Raw genomic sequence first — 21460 nt, forward strand, 5'->3', positions numbered from 1 at the left:
TCAAAAACTCTCATCAAATTTCCAGCGGTAAGTAATATACCATTCAGTGCAAGGTGAAATGTTTTACATCAAATCTCCTGCTGTGTAATAGCCAATCAAAGAGTATTTATAGTGGCTGAATGGATTTTTTGGCTCGGTATTCAAAATTAAACATTTTCAAACCTTAACATTTAATGTTTTTTGCCACTCTTCAAGTTGATTTTATGTAACCCTACATGCTTACAACTACTTGATACTCTGAAGTGACTCATTTTATGCTGAGGATCCTGCAGACAGTAGTTTTACATTTATTACAGTTGTGTAGATGGAATGAAATGTAGATTTGATAGCACATTTGTGTCCGTGTTCTGGTAAACATTTTGTGGGGTTTGGCTGCATGTCCATCAACATTGACCAGCAGCTCTGCTTTGAGGACAACACATTTACCGAGGGAAATTGATGAACAAAGATGAATTTTAGTGATTGACAGGAAATTGTTTCTCCCGTTGCAGGTATCCAGTGGGAAGAGCTTGTGCCAGCAGCACTCTTTGGGGCTGGACAGCTCCTGCTTGGGTGTTGGGGGACCTTGGACTCTTCATAAGAACAGCAGAGCACCGAAGGCTGTAAGCCCAGCCCGTGTTGTGTTGTCTCAGCCGTGCAGGAATAACCGCGATTACAGGACTGAGATGCATTACAACCATCAGGAATGTCTGAAGGAGTATCCGGTGGAGAACGACTTGCACAGAAAGCGCAACAATGTGATTTCCCCAGCCAAGCAGAGGAGCCCTCACCATGTAAAGCAAGCTCAGGAGGTGAACCAGAGGGCAAGTGAAATTCAGAGTGCATGCCCTCAGCAAGTGAGCCATGGCTGTGCCTGGAGGCATGTGGGGAGCTCAGGGAGCATGGAAGAGAGCTGCTATGTCAGCCAGGTACTTAGGAAACACTCGGGGACATTTCACAAGACCCATGATCATTCCAGGCACTGTCGAGATTCTAGGCTGAATCACAGCACAGACTCAGGCCCTAAGGAAACAGAGCTGGCTAAAAGATTGTATGAAGAAAGAAGGCAGAAGCTGCTTCTTCAAAAACTGGAGCTGGAAATTGAAAAGGAACGACTCCAACATTTATTGACTAAGCAAGAAGCAAAACTGCTCCTAAAACAACAGCAACTACACCAATCCCGTATGGATTATAACAGGTGATTTTGAGACTAACAATTTAAAAAAAATCTAAAATTTCTAATAAGCACATGGGCAATAGTTGATTTAAGTGGGAGAACAGAACAAGGCAACAATAAATAGAATGGAACAAGACAGGCAAGGCTTATGGCACAATTTCTAAGAGTGATTCAGAGGAGAGGAGACTTTAGTTTGTTAGTGTATACTGTTGGGAAGCAGCATGACAGCTGTGGAAAGCAGCAGAGGAAAACAGTATGTGGTAGAAAGAAAGGCAGAAGAAAAACACTGCTAAAAGACTAGGTTGGAAAAGAGAAGCAGTAGAAAAAAATGAGAAGTTGATCTTAGTGTAGGCACTTGAAAAGAATACAGACATTTGGCAAGAGAGCAGTGTGAGCATGGATGACATAAATGTGGCATTCTCGCTTCCTTGGAAAGGTCAGTTTTGAAGGGTTGCACTCTCCTGGGTTGGGACTGGAAGAGTCTATTTTATAGAAAAGATGAAGATCATTACATATGTACACAGACACATATATACATGTGTATATATATATATTTGCATATATGGAATATATAAAAATATATGGAGTTTTCCCCATATATTTATGGAAGAGGAAGGAAACGCAGTGTAGTGAAGACATTTTCTTTTCAGCAATGTTAGTGAAGAGGGAGAATGCCAAGACTGAGGCTCATTATTTGCTTAAAACTTGAAGGGAGATGGAACAGCCATAGAAATGTGAGATGAAGGCCTGTGAGTTTGTTGCAGAAGGCAACACTTTTCTGATAATCTAAATAGTCTTTGAGAAAGAGGGAACAACTGTTTTTTTGGTATGATGTTGTTAAAGTGAGCAGAGCAGTGAACGGAAGCAGGTTAAATTAGCCCTTGCAGCTCAGCTGAGTACTAGCATTTCAGCATTAGAAAGGAGAAACAATAGGAAAACTCTGCAGTCTTTTGGAAGAAGTGGTAGGAGTGTTTCACAGGGATGGATATTTCTATACTGTTTTAGTATGGCAGCTGCTAGCAGCACCCCATGAGAGTCTGCATTAGATGACCAACTTCCTACATCTGTGTGCTGTAACCACCATGGAGGGATGCATCACTTGCATCACTTGCCCTTCTTCATTTCAGCCCCCTGGTTACTTTTCAGACTGTAAAAGAGAGTACTGTAGAGTAGGTTGTCTTTTTGTCTTCTTGGATTGTTGTTTGCATTGAAAATAATGTGTTTATGTGGCTCTAAAAGTACCTGTCTTGGAGGAAATCACAAATGTGTGTGTTGAAAATGACTGAAGTTGCTAACAAAGGATTATGACTTCAGGTGAGAATTAAGTAGGAACAGATGGATTCTTAATCATCAAATACCTTAATTCTGTGCATGCATCCCTCTAATGAAAAACAAGTAGATATGAAGGACATACAAACTGAATTTTTTGGTGCATTTTTTTTCCTAATGGAAAATTTTCAGGTTTGGAGGTCTAAGTTCAGAAAAAAATGCACCTTAAATATTGGTAATGATGTGGTTGTTAGTACCATTATATCTATTGTAGCTACATTTTTTTTTCTGGAAAAAGTCCTTTATGATTTACAGAGCTTTAGCTACCTAAAAAGAATTCTATGAAAAGAACCATATATGAACAATCTGAAGACTTTGCACTTTTGTGATCTCTTTTCACAGGTGAAAAGTCAGATTTGCCGTATTCTCTCTAAGAAAACAACTGGAATATAATGTGTTTTCTCTTAAAAATATTTCAGTATCTTTAGAATTAAATGCTTGATATTTAGAGGTAAATCTCTTAGGCATCACAGTTCTGTTTCAGTTCCAAATATATAATTCATTTTGCACTTGGTAACAGAGTAATTTTATGTACTGCTAACAATAAAAATTTGTTTACCTAAGCTCAAATAACCTTTACTTCATTGTCAGGAGGTTCTAACTGAGTTAGAACATTATAACAGCATAAAAAACAATACAAGAAAACATTTATTCCAGATAATATTTATTTTTGTCTGTCCTTCTGCCTGAGTGGAGTGCTGGTTAAGGTCCATTCTCATTGAATGACAAATTGGCAAGAAACTTTTCTAATCTTTTAGTTAAAGTGTGAGTTGATAATTTTTTCTGCCACACTGCATCATAACTGCTTTTAATTTTCCACATTTCTCTACTTAGCCTCACATGGCAGTAGTAGTTTCAGTTTGCAGCTACTCTCCATGTGAAATAGTTGCTCAGCCATCAAAAATGGTGTGTATGTGCAGTTCAATGGCTTCTCCTGGTTCAAGCCTCACTGGAGCAGCCCAGTATAAACAAAGCTTGGGAACAGGAATTTTAGTCAAAAAAAGGAGAAATACCTCTATCTTGACTCTGTCTCTGTTGGAGAGAAAGGAGAAGGTGGAGTGATCTGTTAAGAATGGAGCATCATTTGTGGGCCCATAGTTTGAGGAGACATGAGCATCTTATACAAATTCTGTTCTACACCATTTACACATGATGCCTTTGAGCTCTGGTGCTGTAATCTGCAAATGAAACTTTTCTGTTTCTGTAATGAAAAGACTGCAGATTTTTCCCTGTTGTTTTCCCTTTCCAATGCTGAAAAGCTAATACTCAACTGGGTTACACTGGCTGGGGTTGCCCCTGTGGAAACCCTTAGAAGCAAAGCCACTGGGCCTGAACCAGACTTCCAGTACAAAAGTATATTTGAGAGTATGAAGGTAATTGCTAAAGCATTTAATGTGTAAAAGTGTCCCATTTGTAGACACATAGGTCACCTTTTAGTGGCAAGTTTCCTGGTGTGATTTGACCAGCTGCAGAAGCAACTAACTTGTCTTTTCCAGGGTTAAAGGCCCTGTACCTGGCTCAGAAGATGTGCCCATTGCTGAAGCACCCAGAGATCTTGCTCTGATGATGAATGGCAGCAGCATGGGGCTAAGGTAATTTCTCTCTTCACTTCTAAGTGCTTCACAGGGTCAGTATATCTTCTTGACAGTGTGCTGTTGCCTGCCAAGTGTATTTGTTCATGTGTTTGTTTCAGATTAAGAGCTTTTTTTCTGCAGGAAGGGTAAAATTCATTGGCTGCTGTGTTTTATGAGTCAACTCAATAGTTATGCTGACCTGTTATTACTCAAAGTTTAGGTGACTTCCTGAAGAGGCTTCAGGTTTTGTGGGCCGCCTCTTAGCCCAGTGCAAAATGGAGTTTTCACAAAACCTTAGTTTTAGTTCTTTGTTCTAGGTACTGCTTGTTACGTTTTAAATTAAGATCAGAATATCTCCTTAGTCTTTATTTGGACCTGATGTAAATAATACATTATCCTTTAACTCTCAGGTAGATCTTCCATGGTTGGTGATAGTTACTTGTTTTTTTAAATATCTCTCATTACACCTCTACTTCAGTGTGATCAGAGCAAACTACCACTGAAATAACTGGAAGCAGAGTTAAGCCAATATTTAGCTCTTTATCTCCATCCTGCTTGCTATTTAAAAGTTCAGTCAGTACACTATTTTACTTTCCTTCTGTCCTACCCTGTCGCATTCAAGTTAACACTGGAAAAAGATTCAGGCTTATTAGGAAAGCAACAAATAAAAACTGGCAAGGTTTTCTCCTTTTCTCAGAAATTAACAGCTTCTTGTTCTGTGCTGTAACTATAGGTGTTCTTTTGACCAAAGAATGGTGGACAAGATGAGCAGCTGTGCTTTGAGTGACTTCTTCTTTAGCAACGAGAGAATACCTCAAAGTAATAAACTTCTCTGTTCTGAGAATAGTGTAAGAACTGATAATTCATTTATAAACAAAGAGTCCAATACCTTATTTTTTCTTATTTTTTAACTTTGTTATACTAATTTTATTTTTCTTTCTGAGATCCTTTTCGATTGAAAAGGGATAAGCCTTTTTTTTTTCCCAGAACAGCAGGAGTTGTTAGTTTTCTTGGAATTCTTCACTGCTTAACCAGGTGTTTGGCTGCTGTGAGTTACTGGCATATCTTTGTTGTGTTCAGATGCTTTTTTCTTTCATTTTCACACAAACTGAAGTGATCAAAGTATTATCACTGTAGCAAAAAAGATGGAGAGTCATGACATGTTTAAGATGCAGCAGCATTAAGCCCCTTGGAGGAATAATGTAACCTAGAACATCTGCAGAGCTTCTTGGCAACCAAAAACCTGCAAATATCTACATATTCTAATAGGGAAAATGAAGAAAACCTGTGGTGTTAACAAAATGAGAGTCCCAGATTTCAAAAGGTTCCCCACCCTACCTTCATTCCCCTGGTTTAATTTACTGTAATTTTTCAAAGTTATTGTGTGTTTGAGCAGTCTCAAGGTGCCATGCCAGCTGGTTACAAAGTTTGGCAGCAAAACACTTGGAAGTTTTTCTTCTTATATGCCATCTTCAGTTTTGCAAAGGTTACCAGATGAATGGTCCCTAAATAATTTACTCTAATGTAAGGCTTAAAGAGGCCGTAGAAGACAAGTCCATTTATCTCTTTTATGCATTTGAATATGTAAGTGATGTTTTCTTCAGTACAGAGAGGGAGAGTGTGTGAGTGTGTGGCCATGTCTTAGAAAAGAGGAAGAGCTGGTAGACATACATTCTTTTTTTAACTGTCTCTTTTGGTGTTTTCTTTTTCTGCTATTTTATTTTTTAGTTTGTTTTGGGGTTTTTTTTTGATGATGTGGAACTCTTTTTTTTAATTATTATTTCTTTTTTTTTTTTTTTTTGTGGTGGTGGTGTTTAGTTTTTAATTGATGTATCAAACAATTCTTGTTACAGCAAATTCCAACAGAACACCAATGGAAAATCAGCCCTCTCTGACTTCCAGTGCATGCATGAGAGGTCTTCTAGCAAATCTCACAGCACAGAATTTGATTTCAGTCTTCAAATAAGCAAAACTTACTTTAAAAATATCCTGGTATTTTAAAGGAAATAGTGAAATACCTTTAAAATAGGAAACTTGCTGAAGTGAGAAGGAAAATAAATAATATAATCAAGAACTGAAAAAACATTAGTTTTTTTATATAATTAACAACTCATTTTGAGTTAATTATCTACAATTACAAAAATCTAATTGCAATTTATCCTTTACTATCTGTAGGAAGAATTGTAGACAAGGGAATGTGCATCACTGCCAGGCGTAAATGCTATAGGATGGGTACAAATAATAGAGGAACCCTTAATGAAAAAAAAAACCAAATAGGAGCATGCAGCTGTGCCAGACTATTGAGAGGTAATTTTAGTCAGAAATGAGGTATGTAGTTTAAAAGGCATCTTGTCATCTCCTGTAGGGATTAATTTTTTCCCTCATTGAAGAAAGCAAAAAAGATTCCACAAGCAAATACCGTGCAGAGTTTGATTTCTGATGCAGAATTTCCTCATAGTCTGTTAGTGAAAATGAAAACTTTGATCTCAGGGGCCACTTCAAACTATAGCCAGATTTTGAAAGGGTGCCTGTTTTGTTTTGTACGTGTGCTATTAAGGTACTTTTGTTGTCATTGTCAGCAAGCATTGTCCATGTCAGCCTGTTTGGATACCTATTCTGGTAGGAATTAGCAGTGTTGAATTTGTCCCTTCCCTGATGTTGAGAAGAAATGTGCCTGTCCCGTTGCCTAGCTGCAGCTGGGCCAGCATTTGGGACCTGAACTACCTTCAGATTCGGCATCTCCATTTCTCTAAGGTGCAGTAGTCAGAGCAGGTTTTACTGAGGATGGTTTTCAGCAGCTTGGAGTGCTCCTAAGTGAGCCCACAGACAATTTGCAGCTACGGAGTTGGTAGCTTGTGCAATTAATGGCAAGTTGTCTGTATAATTTCTTTTCAAGTCTGCCCCAATGTGCAAGATGCTTTAAAATATTCAAAATAAAAACATAACCTGATGCATTTGTTTAGCATAAAACAGCCTTTTACAAAGTGCTTTCCATCTCCCAGACACAGATGCTTGGTACATGCTCAAGTACCCACTCCATGCGTATTCAGTAGGATCAATACACCCAGCACCTGCTTTTGTGTGTGCTCCTGACATCTGCATCTGGGAAAGGAATTTTAAAACTCTTCCCTTCCTCGTTTAATCTTAACTTTGATCTGAATGGCATGGAAATAAGATGTATTTAATGGCACCAGCTTGAGGAGACACAGTTTTTCACTTTGCAAGCACCCGTCCCCAGAGTGCTGCTGTGTGCCTAAATCTTAACATTCAAGATTCCCTGCTTTTCCAAGTCTCAGATTTCCTATAAGGCTCTGCTAGTATGGCTCTTTATTGCCTCCCCTCTAACAGGCATCTTTGCCTTGGATTTCACACAATTCTGCCACTGAGCCTCTACACAAACCTGTGCAAAGCGTTCCAAATAGGAATTGTTGGACACAGCAGCTATCAGATGTGTTTACAGTTATCTGCAGGCACTCATTCAATGTATGCTACCTGGTGAAAGGATTTTTTTCTTGGGGTATTGAAGATTTGCAGGTGGAATTGCCACCTTTAATTTCATTGAAAGCTCTTTATGTTTGTGTGCCTCATTCTACATCACTCATGCATATTTTTGCCAGTTTGTATTTTTAGTTACTCGAAAATATCAAGCACAGGATTCAGTGATACTTCCCCCTGTACTTGGATGCTCATTGCTATGGTGATATTTCCAGGAGGGAGTGCTGTCAGGGGTCTTTTAAAAGATTTTTATGTTTATGATGTAAGTATTTTTATTGTCTAGTGAGAAAAGGTGACAATTATCTGTTGCTCCTTGTTTAATGCTTTGTTATGAACTCGCTTTTCTGAGGCTTGTTAGACATGCAGGCATCTTTCTGTGGTGATGTGCTTTTGTCCAAATATTCAATGCAATTAAATAGACCTGCAGAGGAATGCAGACTCGCAGCTCCCCCTGCTGTCCCAGGCATATCCAAGTTTGTTCACTCAGTTCCCCCTCGAAATAATTTAAATATAAAATAAAAATCACATGCAATCGCATGGCTCTGCTACTGCTGGTCTGACTTTTGCTGGCCCCATTACTCCTGTTTTTGAGGAGAATTGAAAAACAATGGTAGCAGCCATTTGGTTTCCTATGAAGAGTTTTCCTTTAAGTTCTTCATTCCACACACTTCCTGGGGTGTGTCGAGGTCCTGAGCCTCTAAAGGAGAAATTCTCACCAGGACTGCAATTGGCTCCTTGTGCAAGACTCCCAGGTCATCTCTGAGTTGTCCTTGGTCTCTTGAGGTGTATCTATAAAGGACTTGGCCAACTTTTGGAAATGTACTGAATATAGTTTGTTGGGATTTTTGTTTTTTTTTTTTCTGTTTGCTGTTTTGGCAGACTGGCACATTAAATTGGGATGAAATCAACTGTGCTTGCAAATGGCCCATAAAATCTGTGTATCTGGAAGCTGCTTTCCCACCTGTTAGTGCTCCTTTTAACAACCAAGTTACTTTCTTGTTCCAGATAATTTTACATTGAAGTTTGTATCATTTTTAGATAGGATATTTGTGGAGCGAACACTTGTTTGGCCGGTAAAAAAAAAGGGTGCTTGCAGACCTGCCAATAGTGCACACGCTGAATTAGGTGCAGATATGAGTTTTTTCTTTCTCTCGTGGTGGTGTCTGGCTATATATAGGCACAGCATCCTTCCAACAGATGGCTGCTGGAGTCTGCTGTGACGTATGGGAGAGTACAGTCAGACTTAGACACACATTTCTGCTTCATTAGTGCCACGTGCAGACTCTGGAGGTAGTAGGTTTTCTTGTTCAGGGTGAAGGTTTTTGTTCTGATGTGGTTACTAAAAGCATAAAGGGGAGTGTGTGGCAATTTTTTACATATACCAATGCATGCATTTAAAGTTGAGGGTTTTTTTTGTTAGGGTAGGCAGTGATCCTTATCGGACTGGAGAGAGTGGAGTTCATTTCTGCTGACCTGGTTCCTTCACTAATCTAATTTTCAGGTTTACTTTCAACTGCAACAGTGATTTCAAGCTGCCTATCTAACATTTACCTGAATTATGCTGATTCTGTTCTCATGATCACGTCTGCTGCACACAGCAGTATTACATCATTCCCATTGCAGTCCAAAGTAACCTTGAGCAGGAAGCCTGCTGAGTGACTGGAGGTGTAAGATGTAAGCAGAAAATGCCATAAGTGGTTTTCATAGGTAGATGAGGTCTTCAAAAAGCACCGGCACTCAGGTATTAGAAACACTGCTAACCTTAGGACGGCAGTTGGTGAAAACAGGCTTGTTAAAAAAAACCAGGCTTGTTAGAAAAAAAGTATTTTGGTATTTTCACAAAACTTGTGTTTGCTGCCAGTATTCTGCATGGGTTTGGTTTGGTAATATCCTACATCAAAACTGAAAATGCTTGGAAATTTTTTCTTTGAGTTGAAATATGTGAAATGCATGCCTCTCCTGAAGGAGTTTGTTCCTTGCCAACACTTGCAGACAGTGAGAGACATTTTTGCAAGTCATTTGCAGATGCCTCCTTTATGGGAAAATGTAGACACTGTTAGTTTACTGCCTGAATTGAATTTTGAAAACCTGAATTCTATTTTTATAAATTGGAATGGATTACTTTTTCAGACATACTGTTTTGTTACTTTTTATTTTTATGTGTAATCTTGGATGAAGAGAATATTTTGTTTAATCTAGACATTCATATGTCCCAGAAATTTATCAGTTGGAAAAGTTAAGAAAAACCTCATAAAACAAAATGTTCTGGAAGGTAGTTTTGAATCAGGAAATTTTAAACCCACCCGCACAACTTTCATGCCATTTAAAGCTTATATCAGAACTGATGGGGCAGGACTAAGAACAAAAGCTATTGGTATTACAAAGTTAAGCAAGAAATCCTCTGTACCCTGCTGTTCTGCCCATGATCACAGCTACACTAAGCTAAAACCCACTCCCCCACCCCTCCTGTGACCTTGGCTGCACTTCAGCACTCAGAGAATTGAAGCAAAAGGCAAACTTTAGTAAATATTAGGTTCTGCCACTTGTAGATTTTCAGACTACGTATAAAGATAACAACATATGTGCTCTCACTCACTTCCCAGCTCTTGCTCTCTCTGAAGTGGACTTTGTGTATTTGCCACTGAATTATTCTGGCATAAAACTTCCCAGACCATACTGATGTATTGAGTTGAACTCTGTGGCTTTGCATGGGTGCTGAGGCTTTGCAGACTACCCATTATATTTATAAAAGTGCTAATTTTTGAAAGCCACGCAGAGAAAATTTTAGATTCAGCCTAGCTGATTTGTTCTTCACACTGCTCCTGCAGCGAAGAGGATTGATTTTTGTGTTTCTTTCGATATTTGGCTTCATTTCCTCTGGTACCCAGTGCTTCAGGTCTTAATCCTTTAACCTTGAATTCGAGCATCAATGCTTCAGGAGGGATCAGGCCTTTTGATGGAGAGAGAACATCTTTTGTTGTACCAAATGGTTGGGAGTGGTATAAGGCAACACAGATCTCCAGGCAGTATGTATTTCACTGTTGTGTTAGAAGACTGTAAACAGAGGGTGGGTTTAGTGGGGATTATAAATAATCTGGAGGAAGGTGGGGTATTAAAAGCAATGGAAGAGAGTTAATGACGTTTTCTTTAACATTTGACCACTAACCAGTCTATCGTGACAGATGTGTACTGGGTTGCCAAATGCTATAGTCTGATTTGGGTAATGGTTCAAAGCTCAGCATGTCATGGAAATGGCACTGTGGTCCCTGATGGAACGCGGGGAAAAAAGCCTTTGAGCTTCTCAAAGGGCAGTATTTGTGGAAGCAGATGCTTGCTTGCCCTACCCAGCATAAAGAACAGTTCTGCGGGCAGCCAGGAGAGTTCGTACTGCTGGATTTTTATAGGATCATTAATTATATGTTATAAGGCAGCTAAGCATGGCATTCCTAACTCGATGAATTCCATTATGAATGGCCTTTTCATATTCCTCATCTCATTATATTAAATGCATGTGACCTGAAGTTTAGCTAAAGTTATTGTTCGGGTTAACTTTCATTTAGTGGTTGCCCTAGTTTTAGAAACAGTATGATCTTTAGATTTTATGGAAAGTCAGGTTTTTTATGCATGTTTTTGCAGCACTATTTAAGATAATTTCATTTGAAACTAGGTAAAAACCTCTATGAGGTGGCAGGGAAGGGATTTAGTCACTCCTTGATTTGACTGGAGATTTCTGTACCCACTGGATGACAACATCCTGTTACACGGATTTGGCTATCATCTCCCTGCCAATAACTCTTAAACCTTCTGCTCTGTTCCATCTAGTCTTGCATATCTGACTGCCTCCCTGACACATAATCCCAGTTGTTTTGCCTTCAGATCATTCCTAATCTGGCCAAAACAGAACTCCTTACTTTTTTCTACTGAATCTCTCTTCACTTCTGATTTTGATAATGCCACATCCTCCCTGCCACTCAGATTCATAACCTTAGGATCACTCTCCTTCTCTGCATGCATCTGGGCTGCTGACAGCTATTGCAGTTCCCTTCTCCTTGGCAGCCACAATACCCTTTTGCAGTGTCAACAGTTAAAACCACCCCTTGCTTTAGTCCTTCTTCTTGCACTTTGGCTACTCTAAAGTCTTCTTTAATTGCTCAGTATTCATTCGCCTACTTCAAAATAAGTTTTCCAGGTGGGTATCTTGGCTGCTTCTTCAGGTCTTGTCTGCTTTGCTTCTTTTAAACTCACCTTCAGGGGCCAATTGTCTGTTAAAAGTCATAAAGCTGTTTCTTATTTTATTTTCTCTGCCACCACCTCTTCTTTACTCTGTCAATTATGTGGCACTCAGAGTTTTTTTGTGTGTTGGATTAACTTTCAGCCATTTGCTGCTACTACATTCCCTAATTCTTTCTGTCTTTAAGAACCACTGGGTCATTTCATGGTGACTTCTACCTCCATCTGTGTGTTCTGACAATGCCTTTCTTGTTTTACATTTTATCTTTTCCTCCTTTTTTTTATCCTCAGCTTTTTAAGAGTGCTCTTTTCCCCTCCCTGCCTTCAATCCTAATTTGGTGAGTTTCAAACTAATGTGTTTCTTCACACTCATCACAAAGATGGTCTCTGCCTGGTAAACCTACCTAAAATCTAAACCATACTCAAAAGATTTCATTGGTGATCTGGAGAGAAAAGCATTAGAACTCCACTGCAGTGACAAGTCATCAGCTCTTCTTTATGGAAACCCTTTGTGTGGCTTCTAGCACTCAGAAGAGTTTGAAACAAAACAATTTACAAGTGTCTTCAGTCTTCTATCAATAGTGCCAGACTTCACCTCTTTGTATAACTACACGCCCTTTTGTTTGATCAATGCATAGTTAATCCTTCTTTTCTTTTTATCTCTGTGTTTCCTTAATCTCCATTTACATCTTTGCATCATTTTTGAGCAAACCATGTCTCTGAGAGATGTGCTAAGTTTATATACCAGCTGTGGACTCAGTAGGGCTGAGATGGTTTGGCAGCACAAATAATGCAAACCCCTGAACCCACATCACAGTGTCAGAGCAGCACTCGTGGCTTCTGCTGTGGACAGATGTTTCCACCAGGTTGTAACAAATGCATGCAAAGGTAGACTTTCATGCCCAAAAATCGATAGTGGTAGCTCTAAGATGGCAAAAATCACTTGTGTCTGGACTAAAAGGGTTTCCAGAGGCTGGGAACTGGCAGCCCAGAGCCCAGAGCTTCATGACAAACATCCTTGTCCCAAGATCTCTTCCCTTTGTTCTCCCCTTGATACTGGATATCAGAGCAATGCCAATACATATCTCAGTGGTAACTGCCTTTTAGTGAGGCAGTGATTTCCATCTGGTTTCAGTTCTGTTATATCTGAATATTTTCTAAATACAAGTGCAAAAATGTGTTAAATTTGTTCCCTAAACATCCTGGTTGAGTCAGTATTTGGTGATGCTGTCAAATTCCCATAAAATATATGCACTGAAGGGAAATGAAGGGAAATCTTTAGTATGTTGCCTTTTCTGTGGGGCCCAGGGCTATGGTTTTTATAGTTGTATGCCATTATTTAGGCATCTAAGTCTGTATTGCTCTTGCAATAAATACTTGATTTTACAGTCACTAGCCATCAAACATGCCCTGTGAAATATGTAACTTCAGTGAATTTAAGGCAACTGAAGTGGCTAAAATTGTTATTTTAAATCTTTACCAGGAGCTATCTTGTCAAATCTGCATCTGTTGGGTATGGTAGTCTACTAATCAGAGTAAAGTCCAAAGTCTCTACTTCTCTATTTGCTTCTTTTCAGGCTATAGGATTTTTTTTAAAGCAGATCAATAAACAATCTCAGTGTTTTCATTTTACTAAGCAATATAATATGGATGAGTACTAGTGTAGTGGTAAATCATTAATATACTCTTTAATCATAGAGTGACCATGTCCCACAGATGTGATTTAATCATGGAAAAAAGGCCAATGAAGTGTGAAGATGCATCAGGAAGGGTGTTTCTAACTGATCTGGGATAGTGTATGGCACCATTTTAAAAGATGCTGTAGTATGAGAATATTTAGGATGCTGTGTACATTTGTAGTTACAAACCTGGTAAAATTCTACTTGATTATTTTTATCAAAAATCAAAACCCATGTCAGTTTTGTATTTGGCAGAGGAACCAAATGGCTTTTTGGAATAAGTGAAGCACTGCAGCTTCCAGATTCAACAGTCCCGTGATTTGTAAGACTTTAACACTAACAGACTATAACCCTAAAAACCTGTAGTAACCTATGCTTAACATGATTCAATGCTAGATTCAATCATCCTGTGGTACAGATAAAGGTGATTAAAATAAGAGGACAGAAACTTCATGGAAAAATATGGGTCCTGCTGGGGTGCTTCTGTGTTGTTTTCAGCGGTAATGGTTCCTGGTTAGAGAAATCAGATTCTGCAGCCTCAGAAAAATAGACAGTATAAAAACTCTTAATTGCATTTATTATGGAATTTGATGCATTTATGAAAGACTTTCTCTGTGTGTGGCATGTTCCCTGATATTGAAGGAGCTGTCAGTGGCCCAGAAAGTCACCTCAGTATTGTTAGGGATATGTCTGTTTGCCCAGTTTAGTGGTTATTAATTTCCATTTCTATTGGTGGGAAAAATTTGAAATTTTGTTCCTTCATTTCATCACTTAGAAACCAGGTTTGAAAATTCATCCTACTGGTGTCTTGAACGTTGAAACTTAGCATCAATCAAGTGTAATTTTGTCAATGAACAGAAGCAACTGTAGTTGCTGTGTCTTTTTCAACTATTCTGATCCTCCTAAGCTCCATATTTTCTGTGCATGTGTAATGTAACTCCTAATACCTGCACAAAAAAAAGCAATCTGTTTCTCTAATTAGAAATTTCTTCAGAATATCTTACTAGTAGGGCATGCTGAAAACCCTGTATATACTGTTCAACTCTTAGTGTGTGCTTCCTCTGCTATATTGTCAGTTACCCTTAGGAAATGATTGCTCCATTATGTGATCCATGATCAGAAAAAGGGCTTTTGCAATTGCTGCTCATTTACTGAAAGCTGCTGTTATCAACACCTATCAGACTGTCTGGAAACTTCTGTAGAGGAGAGAGTGCTTGTGTACCAACAGCCTTAGCAAAGGAAGACATAAGGGGGTTACCTGCACACCCAGACCCATCTCTGCCACAGCCTGTTTTTGGAGTGCAGCCCATCCACTGTGAAGCCTTTTGCTCTGGGTGAGGCAAGTAGAGAAGAGATGATGTGTTGTTCTTCAATGCTTTTATCACAACCAAATTACAATCCAATCTGGGGCATGTTTGTTCAGGAGATAGCTTGCATATGGCATTTCGATGGGTATCTTGTGATTGGGGCTGGCTCTCAGCCAGACACTAGTGATGCTGGATAAGGCACTAAGACTGGCATTCACTTTGCTGAAGAGCATGAGATTCTCCTTCTGAAGGAGAGAGGGATGCTGTCTGATGTGCTGAAAAAGTTTAGATTTAGTTCAAAAACTTTGTCCTAAACAGGGTTTTGCATCATTCTTCGTGGTGCTTTAACTGGTGACAGCCAGGCAGGCTTTTCAGATATATAGACACTGTTTGGAAGGATTGTTTTTATACGTGTGACTTGACATTTACATGACTTCCTTTTGTGAAGGCTGACAGCAGAGTTTGCTGGAACGACAGCTGTTCTGCTCTGCTCTGTAAGAAAGGCCAAACAAACAGTCACAGAATTTTGCCCTGCTAAAGCCTGGCCAGTCTGTTTCCCGTGGCCATTTCTCTATGACTGACTGAAAACCTTTATGCTTGAATTTTCTTTGAATTCAAAAAAGATGGAAAAGTAATCACAGCTGTAATTTTGCTATTTATTAGAGAAACTCAGATATGTTGGAAAGGTGCTGGTAGGGAGTTGAAATGTAGTGAACTTAAACCAGAGGAAGGAGAGGGCTTCAAAGGGAAGGCACGAATATAATTCTAGGTTAAATTTAGCTTAATACTTGCTACAAATGGACCTCTAACCATGTAAATTAAGTGAAGTCCTGACTTCATTGAAAATAAAGACAGTGTTCTGATTGATTCAGTGGGGCTAGGGTTTCACCTATGGCTGGTATGATCTAATAGGTCATTGCTAATTAAGAGCATATGTGGCCTCAATTCTTGCTAGTGGAATTAAATGTCTGAGCATCAGCTACTGAGGGAATGGGGAAGGAACTGGTCCCTGAAAGAGTGGTCTGGGGAAGCTGTGCTGTGGATTGCTGTACCTTGGTACTGCTTCAGATAAGGAAAAAAATTTAGCATAGGTACAAGTGTATCTCCTCCAAGATGAGAGAAAAGTAAACCAAATGCAGTAGATTTGAGAGAGAGAGCTCAACAGGGGGGAAAAACCCAAAAAACAACAGAGAAACCTGACACAGCCATGGGCATTGCTGGATTCAAGGGCATTGAGCCTGAAGAGTGCTGTAAGAGATGAAATCGCTGCATGACAGCTCAGCAATATATTGTCTGCATAATAACATGTAGATTGTAGGCAATCACTGTCTATTTTCTGTGATGAAAAATCCTTTTATTACAAGCAGATTTGATAATATTTATATTTCAGCTCCAGAACTCTCACTGACTGTTGAAGTGTTTCCCTACCTGTTCCTGCCCTCCTGCCTTTTGCCTAAAAAATAAGTGGGAAGGGAGATGGATGTGGTCCTGAAGACAGCTGGAGGAGAGGTGTTGGGGAAACCTGACTGCACTTTTTCAATGGTTAAAATGGTCTCTTTTAAGAAAGATAGAGACAGACTTTGGAACAGGGTCTATAACTATAGGACAAGTGGTCTTGCTTTTCATCTTAATGCACAGATTCAAGTTAGATGTGATGAAGGAATGTTTCACTGAGAGTGGTGAAACAGTGGTGCAGGTTGCCCAGAATGGTGGAGGATGCCCCAGCCCTGGAAACATTCAAGGTCACTTTGGATAGGCTCTGAGCAATCTGTTCTAGTTGAAGATGTCCCTGCTCATTGCAGGATGATTGGACCAGGGGACCTTTAAAAGGTTCCTTCTAACCAAAAGTATTCTCTGATTCTGTTATCTCAAAGCTTTAAATGCACATGCTCTCTAGAAAGGAAAGCAGCTGTTTCTTATTGACATTCACTGGATCCCAGCAGTGCCATTAACATGCTGATGCATCTAACATAAGCCTCAAAATGCCAGATTTGATAATTGGCCCATGAAATCTCACTCTGGGCTTGAATATGGTCTTCAAGGAATGTATTAGAATAGGACTTTTTCCTGCTTCTTAAAGGGAGGAAAAAATGCTAAGCTAAAAAAGCATTTTTTAGGAAGGAAAGGGTGATGGCATTCAGGCATGAGAGACTGCCCTGAGGTTCACACTGTGTTTCTCCTCTTCACCTGCATCTCTCTTACGTCCCTTCCAGCTGTGCTCAGCTGCCCTGTGGATTTGTGCACCCTGCACAAAGCAGTAGCAAGAAGATCAATCTCCCTTCTCTTTCCCGTGTGCTGCTGTGCTGGTTCGTACATTCTGACGTGTTTCTCCTCAGCTCCACTTGAGGGGACAGGAAAGGTTGTAATTGTTCTGTAGACCACTGCCATTTGTTTTCAGATCCACTCATCCAAAATCTACAAAGTCCCCAGAAATATTTTTTTAATTTGCTATGCAGATAAACAACCTCCCAAACAGTCCCACTTTGGAACAGGTGGTTTTCAAAAGTGCTGTTTGATAACAAGCTTGATGTGAACTGATCTAAATTTGACCCCTACTGAAAAGAAGATCCTGGCATCTTCTCTTTTGTCCCAGTACTTGTAGTGCTGCTGCTTTATACTGAACTGACTCTGGAAACTGATCTGGCTGGAAAACACTCCCAGCCAAAGTGGCAGGGGAGGAAGCAATTTTCAGCCTGTTTGTCAAACTGTGTCTGAAATGGCAATTCAGGTTCCAGCTACAAAAACGTATTGCTTGGGTTGTCTACTTATCACCAGTTTTGCATCATTAAGTGTTATGCATTCTTGGCCTGATATAATTGCAGCAGATTGCACACATGAACTGTTAATTATTTTATTTTTAAAACAGAAATTACGGAACAGGAAAATAACATTCCAACATGTTTGCTTTTGGAGCTAACCTACCACGGCAATCTGTTAGTTTGATAATGGTTAAACTCGTAAGCCCTTGCCTCAGCAGAGTGCAGTAGGGTACCATCAAGGCAGCCATCTGTTGAACATACATAGCAGAGGCATGAATTGCCTCGCTTTTTGGGTTTCTGAGTAGTTACAACATAGTCTTGTTCTCTGAATGCCACTGAAAAACGCATGGAAAGATCAGAGTTCAGTGGAAGGTGAGCATCCAAATTTGGGATTGAAGGCTGGGAACCCAGTCAGCTGAATGCTGGGTGTGGAGCAAGGAAGAGAAGAAGCCTCGTGGGCGAGGTAAATCACATGCTGATAGTAAGCACGACTCTGGCAAGAGCCTGAGCTGCTTGGGTTGCTTAGCGATTCAACAGATCTGCAAAACTCCATTTGCAGAGCAAGGCTGCCATTATGTTGGATTGATTCATCAGGATCAGCAGCTAAAACAAGTTATATTCTATCAGAGTTTTCCTGCATTAGTTTAAAAATGAATTTAGTTGGCTCTAAGTGGACATTTATTTTAGTATCTTGAAGAACTGACTTTCCTCTATTAAAGCAGAATAATGTATCTATATGATGCCCTAACTTGAACAGTACATAAAGATTAGTAAATAAGACCCCATTAAAAATACTTATAATGTAAGTAACATGGGTCCCAATTGCCTTTCTAATGTCCATTAATGCTTATTGTGAGGATCAGAGCTCATTTTACTGAGCCATTTAGTCAAACCGTGTGATTATTTAGAAAGTTAATTCATGCATACTAAAATCTAGCTTAAGTAATGCAGAGGGTAGGAGGTAAAACTCTATGGAGACGATAGTCCTTTTTGTTATTTAATGATCAGCCATAATTAACTTGCAAATTTGAAATAATTAGAACAAATTAAAGGTATTTAACTTTGCCTCCCTAAAGAAAAATTCAAATTGCACCAAATGCAGCTTTAAATTATTCAAGTCTCAGAGGTCTGTGCTGAGTTTTTTTACAATGCCTTTTCTATGATGAGAATACCAATCTGCTTTTTGTCAGAAAGCATCCTATCAAGTAATTGTTCTTTGTGTCTAATAAATGACAGCTATTCTTCTTTGTAAAAGTATTTCAGTCTCTGAAGACTACATCAGCATTTCCATGGCATTTTAATTCAATAAAACAAAAGGTTAATGTTTTTCTACTTTTTAAGGAATGCAAATACTAGCAGTATTCAATGGGTCCTGAATGACATTTAAAATTTGCCATTCGCGCTCAGCGGGGATATCGCGATATGAGGCTCAGACGGGATGGAAGGAATGTTCAAGGTTTGTTTTCCTTTGGTGATGGTGTACTTGGATATTCATAATGAGGCAGCAGTGCTGAGACTCACTTCTTTCTTGGCCACACTACATCTCCTGCCCTGGTATGTAGGGTAGGTAGGTTAATAAGGTCTTTATTTAGGAAGTCTTCTCTGTTGGTTAGTTTCAAGCAGTGTCAAGAAAATTCATTGGATATTGTGGTGACCTGCAGGAATTCCTACTAACTGTGGTGCCTTTGAGTGACATGATGGGTAGTTGGATTTGAAAATAGACAAGAACCTCTTTTGCTGCTAAATCTCTCCAGACATAAATAGCTGATTCCCTTTGACCATATGTTGAGTTTAAATTTCCATGTTGCAATAGTCACATCATTTGTTTTACTAATTATTCCAGAGGTGAATGAGTAATTATGTTCTGAAACAGATTTTTTTGCCTTATGTTTTCTTTGTTTAATTGTGGTAGATAGTTAATTACTGAATTTTTTTATCTCTCTGCATCATCCCTTTCTCTCCTTGGTCTGCACACCTTTCAGATTGTCATTTTAAGATTTGAGACTCTATCCTTACTTAAGCAGAACTTTAGCATGAGCTGACTTCTATTATTTACTAAACAATGAGGCTCTAGTTGTTTATTTAAGTTATAAATGCAAATACACTTTCTTTTGCTATTTATTATACCTTAGCTTATGTAATTTATTATACCTTAGCTTATGCAATTTCTTCTTGGTGTCTGTTTCTGTTTGAACTGCATCTGCCATTCCGTATTTAGAACAGAACTCAGTATTATAGAGGTAAGTGCACCGTAGAAGATACTGCATTCAGATGAGAACAAATTGAGTAGTCACCTCTTTATCTGCTAGCCAAAGGTCACTGTATTCACATGAGGACTGTAGGTTGTAATCAAATGTGCTTTAAACAACTCAAAAAGAATCCAAATAATGACAGCCTCACTTTTTTTTTAAATGCTTTTAATCATCCCAGGTAGAGGCAAATGGAATATCAAGTCCTGTTTTATCAGGGAAATCTGGTCAATTATTACACCTTTAAGCCTCTTTAAGCAGTTGCTAGGATCCAAAACCACCTCTTGGTGCTCTTGTAGTTGCAGGAATTAGTAGGTTAATAATTTCATATGATTCAAATAAGATACTAATTTAGTCCACCATAAATTTTAAAAAACACTTTGCAGTATTATTAGTGGTCACACAGTTAGAAGCCCTAAAGTAAACGGAGGTTATTTGGAGAAGTTATATCCAACACTTCAGTCAGTTATTATAGGTCATAAGCCATTATATACTGTTCTGCATTAATAATACAGGAGTAATACTAATTGTCCAACAGGCTCAGTGGGCCCTATTAAACAATGTCTTATACAGCACATTGATGGGAAACTTTTAATTTAGCATCATTTCCTCCTTTTCCCTGAGATCTACAGTAACTTCAGTCAGTGCAAGCTTTTAGGTAAAAGATTCTTGTGATTCAGCCTCCATGAAGCTGTATCCTAACTAATAAAAGCTCAGTGACAGTCTTTGGGTTGCCAATATAAAATTGCTGCTTAAACAGGAAAAAGATTTATCATAGAAATATAGAATGGTTTAGGTTGGAAAAGACCTCTAGGTTCACAGAATCCAGCTGTTAAGATTTGTTTAATCTTCTAATAACTTAAGAAAGTTGTTTTTTGCTTCCATGGTTGCAAGTAGATCAATATAATCTTGGAATAAACAGTATTATTTCATGTGGATAATACAAAGATACTTTTTTATATTTTTAATTTCTTTTATAAGGGAGCCTTTTATGACAGGGAGTAATGACTTACGTATGTTGGGAATTGGAATTGTCATTTAAAGCAGTAGTTATTTCCCAGAGAGCAGAATTTGAAAGCAGTAGCTTTTCTTTACTGAGAGAAATGTGGGTCATCTTCCTGTCTGCCCAGAACATTTTGAGATGCCTGTGTCTGCAGAGCTTGAGGTCATGATTGCTCACCATCACTAGATTTGCCTCCTGCCTCTATCCATGCAGTGTTTATGATCGTGTGTTGAAGTTCATCTTGAACCGTAATGGTTCTGGTCAACTTTCTCTTTCCTTACTTTACTCAAAGTACTGCCCTTCTCCACCACATTCTCTCCCAGCAGTTTGCTCATACATTCTCTATCCTGTTTAAAAGTACCTCTGTCTCACCTCTTTGTCTCCTTTCTTCTCATCCATTTTCTTCTTGAATCAGCTTCTCACCATCTCTGTTTTTTAAAAAACATGTAGATGTGGCACTTGGCGGTGTGGTTTAGCAGTATCCTTGGCAGTTGTACTCAGATGATCTCAAAGGTCCTTTCCAATAAAAATTATTATGTGATTTTGTGATCTGCTTCCCTTTTGCAAACTAAAATTTCAGATTTCTCTTCACATAATCTTCTTTGTTTCCCCTTTATTCTAGCAAAATGAACATTTTTAAAATTATTCTTTCTTCCAATTTTGGCCCATTGTGCTGGAC

The 21460-nt window shown here is 38.9% G+C and overlaps 1 protein-coding gene across 1 annotated transcript in view; it reads left to right on the forward strand.

Moving 5' to 3' along the window:
- Positions 1–21460, forward strand: part of KIAA1328 (KIAA1328 ortholog) — a 172153-nt gene that overhangs the window by 113295 nt on the left and 37398 nt on the right. The window contains exons 7-8 of the mRNA XM_059493161.1: positions 492–1177; positions 3982–4077. Of these exons, the coding sequence (XP_059349144.1) occupies positions 492–1177; positions 3982–4077 (782 nt within the window). The remainder of the gene's footprint in view (positions 1–491; positions 1178–3981; positions 4078–21460) is intronic.

Source organism: Ammospiza nelsoni, chromosome Z (genome assembly GCF_027579445.1).
Source record: "Ammospiza nelsoni isolate bAmmNel1 chromosome Z, bAmmNel1.pri, whole genome shotgun sequence".
In the NCBI taxonomy this organism is placed as follows: domain Eukaryota; kingdom Metazoa; phylum Chordata; class Aves; order Passeriformes; family Passerellidae; genus Ammospiza; species Ammospiza nelsoni.